At 41.5% G+C, this 16541-nt stretch overlaps 1 protein-coding gene across 2 annotated transcripts in view; it reads right to left on the bottom strand.

Moving 5' to 3' along the window:
• rad18 (RAD18 E3 ubiquitin protein ligase) overlaps positions 1 to 16541 on the bottom strand; it is a 280171-nt gene that overhangs the window by 214138 nt on the left and 49492 nt on the right. For both annotated transcript variants that reach the window (XM_072280649.1, XM_072280650.1), the window contains exons 5-6: positions 10866 to 11188; positions 5801 to 5900 (exon numbers count right to left, since the gene is read on the bottom strand). In XM_072280649.1, the coding sequence (XP_072136750.1) occupies positions 5801 to 5900; positions 10866 to 11188 (423 nt within the window). The remainder of the gene's footprint in view (positions 1 to 5800; positions 5901 to 10865; positions 11189 to 16541) is intronic.

Genomic DNA, 16541 nt, shown 5'->3' with positions numbered 1-16541 from the left:
AGGGTCCGCCCGAAAACCAACTGCGAAAGCATCAAAGGTCTGCCTGAATCAAATTGCACCCCCCCCTCCAACGGCACAACAGCGATTACTGCGAACTGTACTAAGCTAAACTGAACTCCGCGTCACTTAAGACTGATCATTTTACCCCTAGACTGCGATAGAGCTTGGTTTGATTCCTATTACCCTAGTTCTGTGTACATGTGTGTATTATCATTGCTAACCTGTTGCATTTATATACTTACAATTAGAGTACTGTGTTACTTATTTCTTTGATAAAACTTTATTAGTTCCTAGTAATCCAGACTCCAACGAGTGGTCCATTTCTGCTCGTTTGGCAACCCAGTTACAGGGTACGTAACATAAGGCCTTCAAATTCTCTGCAGTTCCTAAGTTGTTGAAACTGAAATTATTTCATTTTCACTCCCAGTTGCTTCTGACATCTCCAAGCCTGAATGCTTGAAACTGCAGTGAGCAACACAGATCTGAATTGTCTTATTAGTTATTTCTCGCCAACTATCAGTGAAAAAAATCAAGCAACTGATGCTATAAACAAAGCAAATCCCAGGTATTTTCTCAATTAGTTTTTGTTCTTTAAGAATTGCCCAAGTAAGTAGCTGCCCCGATTAATCAATGGCCTAATTAATTGGAATCCACTGCACCTTTTTCCCAGCAATGAAACATCTAAAATAAGAGGGTATACATTTAAGGTGAGGGAGGGCAATTTCAAAGATGTGAGGGGCAAGTTGGTGATTGACAGGAGGCGAGGAGTGCAAATAGAAGCAGCCTTTTCTGGCTGGCTGCCGGTGACTAGTGTTGTTGCGCAGGAGTTGATGTGGGGAGTGTTTCCTTTTACGTTACATGTCCATGATTTGGATGGCGAAATTGATGGCTTTGATGCCAATTTTGCAGATGATACAAAGATAGGTGGAGGGGCAGAGAGTGTTGAGGAAGCAGAGACTCTACAGGAGGATTAGACAGATTAGGAGAATGGACAAAGAAGTGGTAATGGAATGCAGTGTTGGGAAATGTACGGTCATGCACTTTGGTAGAAGAAATAAAAGCAGAAACTATTACTAAATAGACAGAAAATTCAAAAATCCAAGGTGCAAAGGGACTTGGGAGACCTTGTGCAGGATTCCCTACAGGATAACTTGCAGGTTGAGTTACTGACGAGGAAGGCAAATGCAATGTTACCATTCATTTCGAGAGGACTAGAAGATAAGAGCAAGGATGTAATCCTGATGCTTTGTAAGACATTGGTCAGACTGCAGTTAAGAGTATTGAGAGTAGTTTTGGACCCCTTGTGTAAGAAAAGATGTGCAAACATTGGAGAGGGTTCAGAGGAGGTTCATGAGAATGATTCCAGGAATGAAACAGTTATTTCTGAGAAGCATTTGATGGCTCTGGGCTTGTACTCCCTGGAATTTAGAAGAACGGGGGGGGGGGGGGTCTCATTGAAACTTAGCAAATGTTGAAAGGCTAAATAGAGTGGATGTGGAGGGGATGTTTCCTATAATGGGGGAGTCTAGCACCAGAGAGCACAGCCTCAGAATAGAGGGGCATCCATTTAGAATGGAGATGAGGAGGAATTTCTTTAGCCAGAGAGTGGTGAATCTGTGGAACTGATTACCACAGGTGGCTATGAAGGCCAGAATATTGGGTATGATTAAGGTAGAGATTGGTAAGTTCTTGATTAGTCAGTGCGTGAAAGGTTACAGGGAGGAGGCAGAAGAATAACATTGAGAGGAAAAATGGATTGGCCATGATTAAATGGTGGAGCAGATCCAAGGGGCTGAATGGCCTAATTCTGCTCCTTTCTCTTATGGTCTGTGGTCTATAAAAGTTCCCACTGAATCTAGAGCCTACAACATCCTTTCAGACAATATAAAAGTGTTAAACATAAAATCGAAGAGTGCAATCATGTTCAGCCAGATATCCGTTATCACCCAGTCGGTTCTCAATTATTTGCTGAGTGATGCAATATGTCAAATATAGTGCTATAGTGGAGCACTTACTCATTCAAACCCTGCTCATCCACATATAGTGTGAACTTCACCACAACCTTGGGCCAAAGGTGAAATAAAGACCTGAATTCTAGGAGGATGGTAAAAATGACTGGCTTTGATGTCAAGGCAACAGTTGACCAACTATGGGATGAAGGAATCCTGGTAATAAAATTTTCTGTTACTGTTTTCATGCTTACATTTTGAAAATAAATTGGAATGGAAATATTGACTCTTCGTCTGCAGGCCAGGATATAAATCTTGTAAATGGGAAGAAAGCTCAGTCACTGAGGTAGATCTCTCAGTGACTGCTGAGACCTCCAAACGTGCTAATTGCCTTCCACTGGACCATTCAGCACAATCCTGGATCCAGTTGTTCATTGGAAGGCCAGTCCCTGCAAATCAGAGAGGTTCATCAGCACATAGGGCTTCTCTGAACCCTGCCTGCAGGATCACCTGCTGTCAAAACTGTTACTGGTTTAGGCTGATTTACATGTTCTCTGTCTAGATGCTAAAATTAATCCATAATTTTAAAGCAAAGTAAGTGCAGTTCTAAAACTAATCAGAAACTCAGCTGCAGCTCCCACTCCTGAATGAGAATCTGTGACTATGACAAAACGTTAATGGGTAGCTGTTGCCATCTTCAGGATTAATTGTGAAACATCTATTAATCACTTCATTCTGGTCAACATGGCATTTCCCTCAAGATACCATACCTCAGCACAAGTGAGTGCCTTTAAGAATGTTAAAATGTTATTAAAAAACTGCAGCAATTTATGAGATCAATCCTGAGTAAAACAGGATACACAGCACAGCACAAAGGACATATTTTTGATTGGGAAAACGAGATAATAAACAGACTAACCAAACAAAGTGAAGGAATGACATTAATAAACAGAGCAATTAGCTTTGGATGTACGAAGATGGATTGCTCTAATCCAGGCATTTAACTCTAATTCACAATTTCATTTACTCCTCTTGTATATACCCATCTTAAATGCATATAATCTTTACTCCCAATGAGCTACATCTCCCCCTTATTCATGCTTAAATTATCCAGCCTTCTGAATGTAAGTATTCACCAGAGTAACTTACAGTTTTGTGAAACAGAGATGTTCAAATTAACCTATTTTTAAAATGGCAATAGCAAAATCATCAATCCACGTGCATATCAGAAAATTAGCACTTTATAATTGAGGATTAGCAACCATTCTCAAAGGGATCCAGTAGGGTAACTATCAGCGAAACAGAAAAAAATGACTGCGAGCATTGGTTCAAACTTTCAAGTTTATCAAAAGAGTTTCTAAAAGCAAATTAGATTAAGTTCCATAATCCGCACGTTGGAACTGACAGTTATTCTTCTATTCATAAGGCATGGAGTATAAGTTTAAGGTTGTTTTTGCTGCACTGCAGCAAGCCTTTTGGTTAAATGGTTAAAAAAGTTAAAAAGCTGATGGTTAAATGGGTCATAATAGGCAGGCCAGCCTCTCCCTGCACGTGGGTATCCTCTTTGAGTCTTTTGATCCAGCAATTTCAGAATGGATAAAATTCCATCAGACAACATGCTAGAAGCAGCCAATGAAGCACTACTCACAATTGCAACCTCCAACGAAACTGAGACCAATAACATAATAAATGCATCAGCAGCAGCAGCCCAAGAAATGCTGGGCTACAAAATTAAATACAGTGGAGAGTACTGTCATAACCCCTCTGGAGACAACGAATGGAAGCCAAGATGGTAACAAGGGCAGAGGTCAGCAGACTAAATGAGCTGCAGAAAGGTGTGAAGATCAAAGACTCATCTCAGCTATCAAGGAAGTACAGAGGTAGGTCTACAGCCGAAGTGCTGGAAACTGCCAAGTAACAGTTACCAGCTCTGGTTACTAGACTACAGAGGTACCCTAAGGATGTAGAGGCTAAGCAAATACATGCACCCTTCTCCAAGAACCAGGAAAAGTATTTGTATAGTTCCAGGGTAACAACGTGCCAGTACCTGAACAAACCTAAACAGCAATCAAGAAGTATTGGAAGAGTATATGTGTATATATCACATAACACTAGTGCCCAATGGCTGAAAGACCTACAGCAAGCTTCTGCAACCTCCGGGAGGAAGAACCAGTCACTATCAGAGCAGTAGATATCCAGCAATGGGTAGCAAATATATAAATGGATGCCACAATGAGGACACAAGGAAGGCTGCAAAATCTCAGTACCTCCAAAGGGTGAGACAGGTCCTAAAAAGCCAGTTGAATGGGAAGAACAAGATCAGAGCCATTAACGCATTCACCCTACCAGGCATCAGATACCCAGCCGCAATAGTGTGCTGGCCAAGGAATGAGCTGGAAGCCACTGATATCAAGACCCAGAAACTACTAACAATACATGGAAGATTCCACCCAAAGTCCAACGTTGAGCGACTATATACCCACCGGAATAAAGGAGGATGGGGACTTGGAAGTGTCAAGGCCACAGTCCTGGAAGAAATGCAAAACACCTATGAGTATGTCAGGAAGATGGCCCCTAAGGACTACCTCAGACCTCAGACAGCAGGCAGGGAACATGGGAATGGAAGTAGGTGAAGCAGAGCCAGAGGACCAGAGCCCATGGCAGGATAAGCCACTGTACAGGATGTATCATCGCCAGATATCAGAGGAGGCTGGCATAAAGTCCTACCAATGGCTGGAAATGGCAGGGTTGAGATAACACAGAGGCACTGCTCATGGCTGCACAAGAACAGGCGGTGAGCGCAAGAGCAACAGAAGCAAGGTTCTATCACACCAGACAAGACCCATGATGCAGACTGTGCAAGAAATTCACTGAAACATCTAGCAGACAGTAGCAGAGCGCAAGACACAGGCATGGACAACATTCACTGAACAACACAACCAAGTTGCAGGAATTGTGTACAGGAACATCTGCGCTGAGTATGGATTGGACAAATCAGAAACACCTGAGAAGGTAGTGAAGAATAACAGAGCTAAGATCCTGTGGGATTTCCAAATACAGACTGAATCAAAAGTACTGGCTAACCAACCAGACATAGTAATTTTGGACAAGGGTCAGAAGAAAGTCATAGTAATAGATTTGGTAATCCTGAATGACAGTAACATCAGGAAGAAAGAATATGAGAAGCTGGAGAAATGCCAGGGCTTGAAAGAACAGATAGAAAGGATGTGGAAGGTTAAAACCAGAGTAATCCTGGAGGTACTAACCCACTAATTCACAGCTTTTTTTCCTCTGGTTTTATGTATTTCATTGTACTGCTGCCTCAAAGTCAACAAATTTCATGACACGTCAGTGAATTCCAACTAACCAAATACTTGGTTCCAAGTGTGATGGCCTTGGGCAGAGTAACTGATAAACGCAGAGTTCTTGAATTTACAGAATATCATTGCCCAACATCTGCCATTAAGATTATAATCCAATTATATTTGCAGATGACCGAATGAAGAGGCGAGAACAGCGCACAAGTATATTATTCACAATTCCTGAATTATGCACTAAAGTATAAATTATTACTGCTGATGAATGTTTAAAAAAATAATCCTACTTCCAATATTAACACCCAAAGTAATGAGCTGAAAATCAAAGATTCCACATAAACAATGCTAAATTATAAACAATGAGCTATTCCAAATTCTTTGTCCTTATGCTACATCTTAACGAATTTTTGCTGATCCAACATGAAAGAATCACTCTTTTAATGTGCTTCAAGGACTGCTAATAAGAAAGCACCTGAATAAGACAAGATAACATTTTGCAGAACAGTAATATATGAGCCAATCTGAATGTAGTACCTTCGAAGACTTTCCTTTTTATCTTCTCGTATTAGGCAGCCATCGAGATGCCTGTTAATGTTCTTTTCAGGGATAGCAACTGCACAAACAGGACAATCCACTACATGAAAAAAGAAGAGAAAATATGCTGTTTCAAGCTTCCTGTTCACAGATGGAGGTTGACTATCAACCATATCCATATCATATATTCTCTGTCATGCCCTATGTGGCTAATACAGAAACAAAAGTAAAATTCAATGTTGATTCATGCAACACAGAAAACCATTCAACCTACAACAACAACTTAAAGTGCTATCCAATTCATCCCATTCCACTGGTCATTCCCCATAGTTCTACATCTTTTTTCCTGTACAAGTATCTAACCTGCTTCCACCCAATCTTTCATATACCACTTTCCAGAGCCATTCATTAAAATAGGAACTCTCATATCAACTTCTGAATGTGTACACTCTAATTACTAAAATCCTGCCAAATGAAGCAGTGTCAGCTTATTATTTCAATCAAATCGCCCTGAAATAAATGACTACCAAGATGTGGATGTCTTAGTTATAAATGTCCAAATGTCCTTGGATTTTGGAGATGTACCAGAGAGTTGGAAAACTGTCAGTGTTGCACCTCCAACAAAAAGCAGGTAATGAAACAATTAGCCAGATAAAGGGCTTCCTCCTGAAACGGTAACTGTTTATTCCCCTTCACAGATGCTGAGTTTTTCTAGCATTGTGTGTGTTAGAATTGAAATAAAAGCAACACATCTGAAAAACCACAATTTAATTTGGCAGAGTCAGCAATGGTTTCATGAATAATACAGAATATTAGAGTTTTCTTGAGTAAACAAAGAGTGGTTGTAGACAGGTCATATTCTGCATAGAGGCTGGTAACCAGTGGTGTGCCTCAGGGATCTGTTCTGGGACCCCTTCTTTTCGTGATTTTTATAAGTGACCTGGATGAGGAGGTGGAGGGATGGTTTAGTAAATTTGCTGATGACACAAATGCTGGCGGGTTTTGTTGATAGTGTGGAGGGCTGTCAGAGATTACAGCGGGACATCAATAGGATGCAAAACTGGGCTGAGAAGTGACAGATGGAGTTCAACCCAGATGTGTGAGGTCAAATATGATGGCAGAATATGGTATTAATGGTAATACTCTTGGCAGTGTGGTGGATCGGAGGGATCTTGGGGTCCGAGTCCATAGAACAATCAACACTGCTGCACAGGTTGACTGTGTGTATTGGCCTTCATCAACCGAGGGATAGAGTTCAAGAGCCGAGAGGTAATGTTACAGCTATATCGGACCCTGGTCAGACCCCGCTTGGAGTACTGTGCTCAGTTCTGGTCACCTCACTACAGGAAAGACGTGCAAACTATAGAAAGGGTGCAGAGGAGATTCACAAAGATGTTGCTTGGATTGGGGAGCATGCCTTATAAGAATAGGTTGGGTGAACTTGGCCTTTTCTCCTTGGAGCAACAGAGGATAAGAGGTGACCTGATAGAACTGCATAAGATGATGAGAGGCATCAGTTGTGTGGATAGTCAGAGGCTCTTTCCCAGGGCTGAAATGGCTAACATGAGAGTGCACAGTTTTAAGGTGCTTGGAAGTCGGTGCAGAGCAGATGTCAGGGGTAAGTCTTCTTTATACACAGAGAGTGGTGAGCACGTGGAATAGGCTGCTAGCAACGGTGGTGCAAGCAGATACAACAGGGTCTTTTAAGGGATTCCTAGATAGATACGTGAAGCTTAGAAAAATAGAGGGCTATTAGTAACCTGAGGTAATTTCTAAGCAAGTACATGTTTGGCACAGCATTGTGGGCCGAAGGGCCTGTATTGTGCTATAGGTTTTCTATGTTTCTAAGTCTCAATATGAGTGGATAAAGAGAACGAGTAGATATACTAGGAGAATAATCATTCTCTCCCTATTTACCCTCTCTCTAGGCCTTAAGAATCTTAGTTGTTTCAATAAGGTTGCTTTGAGGTCCCAAAGAAGCAGTGAGTAGAGATAAGCTAGTTATCTTCAGCTTAGCAAGCTATCAGTGGGAAAGCACAGGATCACTACCGGGACTGTAAGAGTGTACAGATAGAAACTGATAGATTAATGAGCAAATAATAAGTTAGCATATGGAATATAATGAGAAAATGTTCAGTTTAGAAGAAAATTCAGAAGAAAAAATAATTTTATATGGAGAAAACTTACAGTAAGCTGCAGAACAAAGGGATTTATGGTGCCCTTGTGCATGAAATATGATATATTTAACAAGCAACAGGGAAAATAATTGAATGCTGGGCCTTATTTTAAAGGAATTAAATATGAAAGCTTTACGATATCAGTACAGCTACTAGTAAGACCACGTCTGGAGTAATGTAAACAACCTTAGTCCCTCTGTTTAAGGAAAGGTAATTCATTACAGCTGGTTTAGAGAAGATTCATGTGGATAATTCCAGATTGCCCTGAGGTAGGGTTAAACAGGATGAGACTGTACTAACTACAGTTTAATGTAAAGCAACGTTATTGAAACAACTAAGATTCTTAATGTCTAGACAGGGGTAAATGTGGAGAGAATGATTATTCTCCTGGGAGAGTCAAGGACCAGAGGGCATTGTCTCAGAATAAAACCATAAGACATGGGAACACAATTAGGCCATTCAGCCCATCAAGTCTTCTTCTCTATTCTAACATGGCTGATCCCAGATCCCACCTTAAATATACCCACGGCCTCCACCGTAGTCTGTGGCACAGCATTCCAGATTCACTATTCTCGGGCTAAACAAATTCCTCCTTACCTCCTTCCTAAAAGTTCGCACCTCTGTTTTAAGTCTGTGCCCTCTAGTTCTGGATACCCCCACCATAGGAAACATCCTCTCCACATCCACCCTATCTAGTCCTTTCAACATTCGGTAGGTTTCAATGAGGTTCCCCCCGGCCCCACAGCAAGTACAGACCCAAAGTTGCCAAACTCTCTTCATATGTTAACCCTTTCATTCCTGGAATCATCCTTGTGAACCTACTCTGGACTCTCCCCAATGACAACACGTCCTTTCTGAGATATGGGGCCCAAACTGTTGGCAATACTCCACGTGCAGCCTGACTAGTGTCTTATGAAGCCTCAGCATTATTTCCTTACTTCTATATTCTATTCCCCTTGAAATAAATGCCAACATTGCATTTGCCTTTTTTACCACAGACTCAACCTGTAAATTAACCTTCTGGGAGCCTTGCACGATGACTCCTGTCCCTTTACACCTCTGATGTTTGAACCTTCTCCCCGTTTAGACATTAGTCTACACTGCTGTTCCTTTTACCAAAATGCATTAACATACATTTCCCAACACTTTATTCCATCTGCCACTATTTTGCCCATTCTTCCAATTTGTCTAAGTCTTCCAACCTACCCTTCCACCCATCTTCGCACCATCCACAAAATTTGCCACAAAGCCATCAATTCCATTATCCAAATCATTAACAAACAATGTGAAAAGTAGCGGTCCCAATACTGACCCCTGAGGAGCACCAATAGTCACTGACAGCCAACCAGAAAAGGCCCCTTTAATTCCCACTCGCTACCTCCTACCTGTCAGCCATTCCTCTATTATGCTAGTATCTTTCCTGTAACGCCATAGGATTGTATATTGTTAAGCAACCTCAAATACCTTCTGAAAATCCAAGTAAATGACATCCACTGCCTCTCCTTTGACCACACTGCTTGTTACTTCCTGGAAGAACACTAACAGATTTGTCAGGCAAGATTTCCCGTTACAGAAACCATGCTGACCTTAACTTATTTCATCATTAGTCTCCAAACTGGCCTATAATTTCCTTTTTTTTGCCTTCTTAAAGAGTGGAGTGACATTTGCAATCTTCCAGTCCTCCAGGACCATGCCAGAATCAAGTGATTCTTGAAAGATCATGACCAATGCATCTGTTAGCTCTTCAGCAACCTCTCTCAAGACTGGGACGTAGTCCATCTGATCCAGGTGACTTATCCACCTTAAGACCTTTCAGTTTGCCTAGTACTTTTTCCTTTGTAATAGCAATGGCACTCACTGCTGCTCCCTGACACTCACGCACCTCTGGCACACTGTTAGAGTCTTCAGTGTGAAGACAGATGCAAAGTACCCACTAAGTTCATCTGCCATCTCTGTCCCCCATTACAACCTCACCAGCATCATTTTCCAGTGGTCCAATATCAACTCTCACCTGCCTTTTACTCTTTATACAACTGAAAAAACTTATGGTATCCTGCTTTATATTATTGGCTAGTTTGCCCTCATTTCATCTTTTCCCTTCTTATGGCCTTTGTTGGATTTTAAAAGCTTCCCAATCATCCAACTTCCCACTCATTTTTGCTACCTTATATGCCCTTTCCCTGGATTTTATGCAGTTCTTAACTTGCCTTGTCTGCCACAGCTCCCTACCCTATCATTTGAGTACTTCTTCTGTGGGACATATCTATTCTGCGCCTCGTGAACCATTCCCAGAAACTTCAGCCATCTCCACCATCATCCCCGCCAGTATCATCCTCCAATCCACCTGGGCAAACTCCTCTCTCATGCCTCTGTAATTCCCTTGATTCCAATGCGACACTGATACATTTGGCTTATGCTTCTCTCCCTCAAAATGAGGAGGTGCTCTTTAAAACTAAGATGAGAAAGAATTCCTTCTTGCATGAGGTTAAGAATCTTTTCAACAGAACTGCGAGCGCCAACTCTTTGTGTATACTTAAGGCTGCGAAAGATACAGATGTTCAATCTGCAAGGGTTATGGGGAAGAGTGAGAATGTCAGAGCAAGCTTAAATGACTGAATGATCTACTCCTGTTCCTATTATTTATGGTCTCACAATCTTAAAATATTTAACTTACAATGAACGTCTCTTTTAAATATTCCTCAACCTCTTCTCTATAGGAAATTAATGCCAAATTCCCTAAGTTTTCTACTTAAACTGAAATCTTCAATCATTATTTTAAGCAGCTGCAGAAATACAAGTTTGTTTACTGCCAAAGGAGTTAATGCCAACTGAACACTTGCATTAGTTCACATAACACTTATTTATAGTCATTTTTTTTTGACAACAACCTTTCACTATTTCCTTTGGTCCAGAAGTCGAGGGTTCGGCATCATTATCCTTTGGAGCCAGCTCTGCCAAGCAATTCTCAGTAACTGACTGTGTGCAGGTGTCATTTTGTTCTTCTTCACACTGCTCCTCTGTGGATTGTATTCCTGATTGCCTTACAGAGGAATGGCTCCGAGACAGAAATCTGTCCATGTATTTCATCTCCTTCTTCATCTTGGTATGAACTTTGTAACCAGATGATTGATTCTTTTTGGATGTATTCACTGTTTGTGCTGCCCGAGGTGAGACTGGAGGGGACTGCAAATCATACTTGGACTGCAAATTTCTGTGGAAAAAAAAAATAAATGATTAATATGTCTGTACTGAACTAACTCAAGCGACACAGTTTGCCTTTCCATTGTTAAGGCCTCATGTCTAATCCAGGCTAACCCCATATCAATAAGTGTTTGCAACAAATGGCAATGATTTGCTTTGACATTTATTTATCCATTACTTTAACATTATTATAGTATCAAGTTGCCCAATTATATTTTGAATAATCACCTCGCTTGATTCCTTCTTATTTTATAAAGTAGGTAGATCTAAGCATTTACCACTAAACTAAGTAGTTTTCCTTACATCTATAAATTTACATTTGTGTGAAATTCTACTAGTCAGTTAAAACTAGGATTTTCTTAAATTCGTACAATTTTGTACCACAGTGCAGGAACACTCAAAATCCCTAATGAAATCAATCTCATTCCTGTACTCATTACAATGTACAAAGTACAAGTAAATTGATTATTGATGTACATATATGTCACCAGGCACTCCCTGAGATTCATTTTCTTGTGGACAATCACAGTAAATACAAGAAACACAATAGAATCAATGAAAGACTATTATCCATAACCTTGAAATTGACTCCAGTTCAGTAGGAACAGTTCAGTGATGGGCAAGTGAAGTTATCCCCACTGGTTCAAGAAGTAATAACTGTTCCTGAAGCCGGTGGTGCGGGTGCTGGGGCTCCTGTACCTTCTTCCCGATGGCAGCTATGAGAAGAGAGCATGGTCTGGCCCGTGCGGGTGGGGGGTCTTGATGATGACTGCTGCTTTCCTGCAACAACACTCCACATAGATGTGCTCAGTGGTGGAGAAGGCTTTATCTGTAATAGATTGAGCCATATCCACTACTTTTTGTAGGCTTTTCCATAGAAGAGCATTGCTGTTTCCCTACCAGTCAATATACTCCCCACCACACATCTATAGAAGGTTAGCAAAGTTTTACATGACATGCCAAATTTTCACAAACTACTGAGAAAGTAGAGGTGCTGCCATGTTTTCTTTGTAATGGCACTTACATGCAGATCCAGGACAGATCCTCTGAAATAATAACACTGAGGAAATTAAAGTTTCTAACCCTCTCCACCTTTGATATTCAGATGAAGACTGCCTCACAGATTTCTAGTTCCCTCTTCTTGAAGTCAATAATCAGCTCCATGGTCTTACTGGCATTGAGTGTGAAGTTGTTGTTGTGGCACCACTTTGCCTGATATATACACCAGTCTCCCTCCTATATATTGATTCATCACCATCCTTAATTCGGCCAATGACATGGTGTTATCAGCAAATTTAAATATGATATTGGAGCTGTACTTAGTCACACAGTTATAGGTGTAAAACAAGTAGAGCAGATGGCTAAGCACACAGTCTTGTGGTACACCTGTGCTGAGGGAGATTGTGGAGGAGATGTTATTGCCAATCCCAGACAGGGTCTGTGAGTGAGGACATTGAGGATCTATTTGCACAAGGAAGTATCGAGGCCTAGGACTTGAAGCTTATTGATTAGTTTTCAGCAGATGTTAGTGTTGAATTCTGAACTGTAGTCCATAAAGAGCATCCTAATGCAAGCACCTTCACTATCCAGATACTCCAGGGTTGAGTGAAGAGGTAATGAAATGGCATCTGCTGTTGACCTGCTGTGACAATAGGCAAATTGGAGTGGATCCAAGTCACTTCTCAAGGAGCAGTGGATACGTACTGTGGATGCAAGTGCTACTGGATGACAGTCATTGAGGCTGGTTGCCACGTTCTTCTTGGGCACCAGTATAACTAAAGCCTGCTTGAAGCAGGTGGGTAACTCGGACTGCCAAAGTGAGTGCTTAAAGATACTGGTGAACACCCAAACCAGATGATCAGCACAGGTCTTAATACTCGGCCAGGTACCCTTTATGGGCTGGATGTTTTCCGTGGGTTCACTCTTCTGTAGGGTACTCTCACGTCAGCCTCAGAGACTGAAATCACAGGGTCATCATAGCAACTGCACTCACTTCTGCCCCTTGACACACTTAAATTTCCAGCATACAGCTACCGTCTTACAGAGTGAAGAATACTTATTCAGTTCATCCACCATTCCCTTGTCCCCCATTACTTATCCTCCAATGTCATTTTCCAGCAATCCAATACTTGCTCTCACCTCTGTTTTACTCCTAATATATCTAAAAAACAATTAGTATCCTCTTTGACATTGTCAGCTTGCTTACCTTCATGTTTCATCATTCCCCTCCTTATGGCTTTTTTAGTTGCCTTCAATAGGTTTTTAAAAGCTTCCCAATCCTCTAGATTCCTACTAAACTTTGCTCATGCTATCTCCTTGGCCTCTTTTGGTTTTGACTTCTCTTGTTGGCCATGGCTATGTCATCCTGCCTTTAGAATATTCTTCCTCCTTTGCAATGTATCTACCCTGTGCCTTCTGAATTGTTCCCAGGAACTCCAACCATTGCTGCTATACCATCATTCCTGCTAGTACCCCCTTCCAATCAACTTTGGCCAGCTCCTCTCTCGTGCTCCTCTAACTCCTTTTAATCAATGACAATACTAATACATCTGACTGTAGATTGTCCCACCCAAACTGCAGGGTGAATTTTATTGTATCATGATCACTGACTCATAAGGGTTCCTTTACCCTAAGCTCCCAAATCAAATCTGGTTCATTACACATCACCCAATCCAGAATAGCTAATCCCTGCCTGGGCTAAACAACAAGCTGTTCGAAAAAGCACTCCTGAAGATATTATAAGCAACACACACAAGTACTACACCTGCCCCTACACCTCCTCCCTCACTACCATTCAAGGCCCCCAAACAGTCCTTCCAGGCGAAGCGATACTTCACCTTTGAGTCTGTTGGGGTCATTTACTGTGTCCGGTGCTCCCATGTGGCCTCCTGTACATCAGTGAGATGCGACGTAGATAGGGAGACTGTTCGCTGAGCACTTAGTCTCCGTCCACCAGAAGAAGCGGGATGTGCCAGTGGTCACCCATTTTAATTCCACTTCCCATTCCAATATGTCAATCCATGGCCTACTCTACTGTCAATATGGGGCCACACTCAGGTTGGAGGAACACCACCTCATATTTCTTCTGGGTAGCCTCCAACCTGATGGCATGAACATCGATTTCACAAACTTCTGGTAATGCCTCCCCCATTCACCATTCCCATTCCCTTTTCCTTCTCTCACCTCATCTCCTTGTCTGCCCATCGCCTTCCTCTGGTGCTCCTCCTCCCTTTTCTTTCTTCCATGGCCTTGTCCTCTCCTATCAGACCCCTCCTTCTCCAGCCCTGTACCTCTTTCACCAATCAACTTCCCAGATCTCAATTCCATCCTTCCCTTTCCCGGTTTCACCTATCATCTTGAGTTTCTCTCTCCCCTTCCCCCATCTTTTATATCTACTCATCCTTTTTTCTCCAGTCCTGCCAAAGGCTCTCAGCCTGAAGCATCGACTGTACTTTTTTCCATTGATGCTGCCTGATCTGGTGAGTTCCTGCAGCATTTTGTGTGTGTTGCTTGGATTTCCAGCACCTGCAAATTTTCTCTTGCTTTCAGATATTCTACAAGTTCACTCTCAGGATCCAGCATCAAACTGATTTTCCCAATCTACCTGCATTTTGAAATTCCCCCATGACCATCATAACATTGCCCTTTTGACATGCCTTTTCTATTTCCCTTTGTACCTCCTGTACCTAATAAAGTGGTCTTCTGCTGAGGTAGCCCATTAACTTCAAGGTTAAATGTGTTGTGCATTCACAGATGCTCTTCTGCACACCACTGCTCTAATGTGTGGTTACTTGAGTTACCATTGCCTTCTTGTCAGCTTAAAGCAGTCTGGCCAATCTCTTCTGACCTCTCTCATTAACAAAGCATTTTCACCCACAGAACTGCTGCTAACTGGATTTTTTTTTTGTTTTTTTTTCTTTTTACACCATTCTCTGCAGCTCCTAGAGACTGCTGTGCATAAAAATCTCAGTCTATCAGCAATCTCTAAGATACTCAAACCAACCCTGTCCGGAACCAACAATCATAGCACCGTTAAAGTCACTTAGATCACATTTCTTCCCTTATTCTGTTGTTTTGGTCTAAACAACACCTGAAATTCTTGACCACGCCTGCATGCTTTTATGCATTGAATGCTGCCACATAATTGGCTGATTAGATCTTTGCATTAACAAGCAGGTGGGCAAGTGTACATAATAAAGTGGCCACTGAGTGTATGTCCTACCAGAATAAAACTTCCCAAACTTCTTTAACTCATACTTGACTGAATGAAATTCCATCCAGCACCATTCTGACAACTTTCCAGTTGATCCATGTCCCACTGCATCCCAGACAATCTTCATTATTTACAACTCCACCAATTTTCATGCTTCAGGAAACTTTTTAATCATAACAGCCTCATCCCCATCCAAATAATTTAAAATATTTTTTTAAAAAATCAAGGTCCCACATATCTAGCTATCGCTATGGTACACTTTACGGATACATCCATCAACTACAACCCCTGCCTCTATCACTAGGCCACTTTGGATCCAGTTTCCTGGTCCTCTGTCCCTTGGGTTCAATGGTCCATACTTGCTTTTTAAAGCCATTCTCTAAACCCCGGGGGTGCGGGTGGATCACAACATCCACTTACAGGAGTGACGTCATCACCATCCTCATTAATTCATGGCATTCAGGCGTGTTTTAAATTTACTTGGCCACCAACACAAACAGGAGAATAAAAATATCATCCTTACATATCAAGTGAAAATCACAGGCGTTGGTTATTATAGACCTCAATGCCCTGATATGGAAATATTAACCAGTCAAAGTATCTGTTTTATCAGCTGCTGGAAATGGAAAGCCATTTTGTCTAGGATAATTGACAATAATTGGATTAATCTGTCTCAACCAGTAATGAATCAATTTTCACTCCACGGAGGTTCCTGATGCTCTCCCCGTAATTTGTTCACCATAGGATTTGGGAGTTAAATAAGAGAGTAGCAAGATTTCTGAGATTTATTAGAAAGACCTGATTTGTATCAAGTTATCCAACAACAGAGTGGAGATACCAGCTGATATGTTGTTGAACTGTGATGTCCTCGGTAAATCAGATAGCTTATTTAGGATTACATGAACAAATATCACTTAATTTCAAAGAATAATATCCAGAGTGGAACAAAATAACTCAGCGAGAAAAAGACTGCAGCTTGGCCAGCAACAAAACAGACAGATGGAATTTCTAGACGTGTACAAAAGGAACAAAAGCTGTTCTATGTTGAAAAGACAGAAGAGAGTGTCAGAATTGTAACGCAGTCAGTTTCGGTAAGGAACAAAAAAAGCTTTAATATCTGGCACAATATACTTACGAATGGGTGGGGCTA

This window comes from Mobula birostris, chromosome 16 (assembly GCF_030028105.1).
Source record: "Mobula birostris isolate sMobBir1 chromosome 16, sMobBir1.hap1, whole genome shotgun sequence".
Taxonomy (NCBI): domain Eukaryota; kingdom Metazoa; phylum Chordata; class Chondrichthyes; order Myliobatiformes; family Myliobatidae; genus Mobula; species Mobula birostris.
This window is presented reverse-complemented; position numbering and strand designations above follow the sequence as displayed.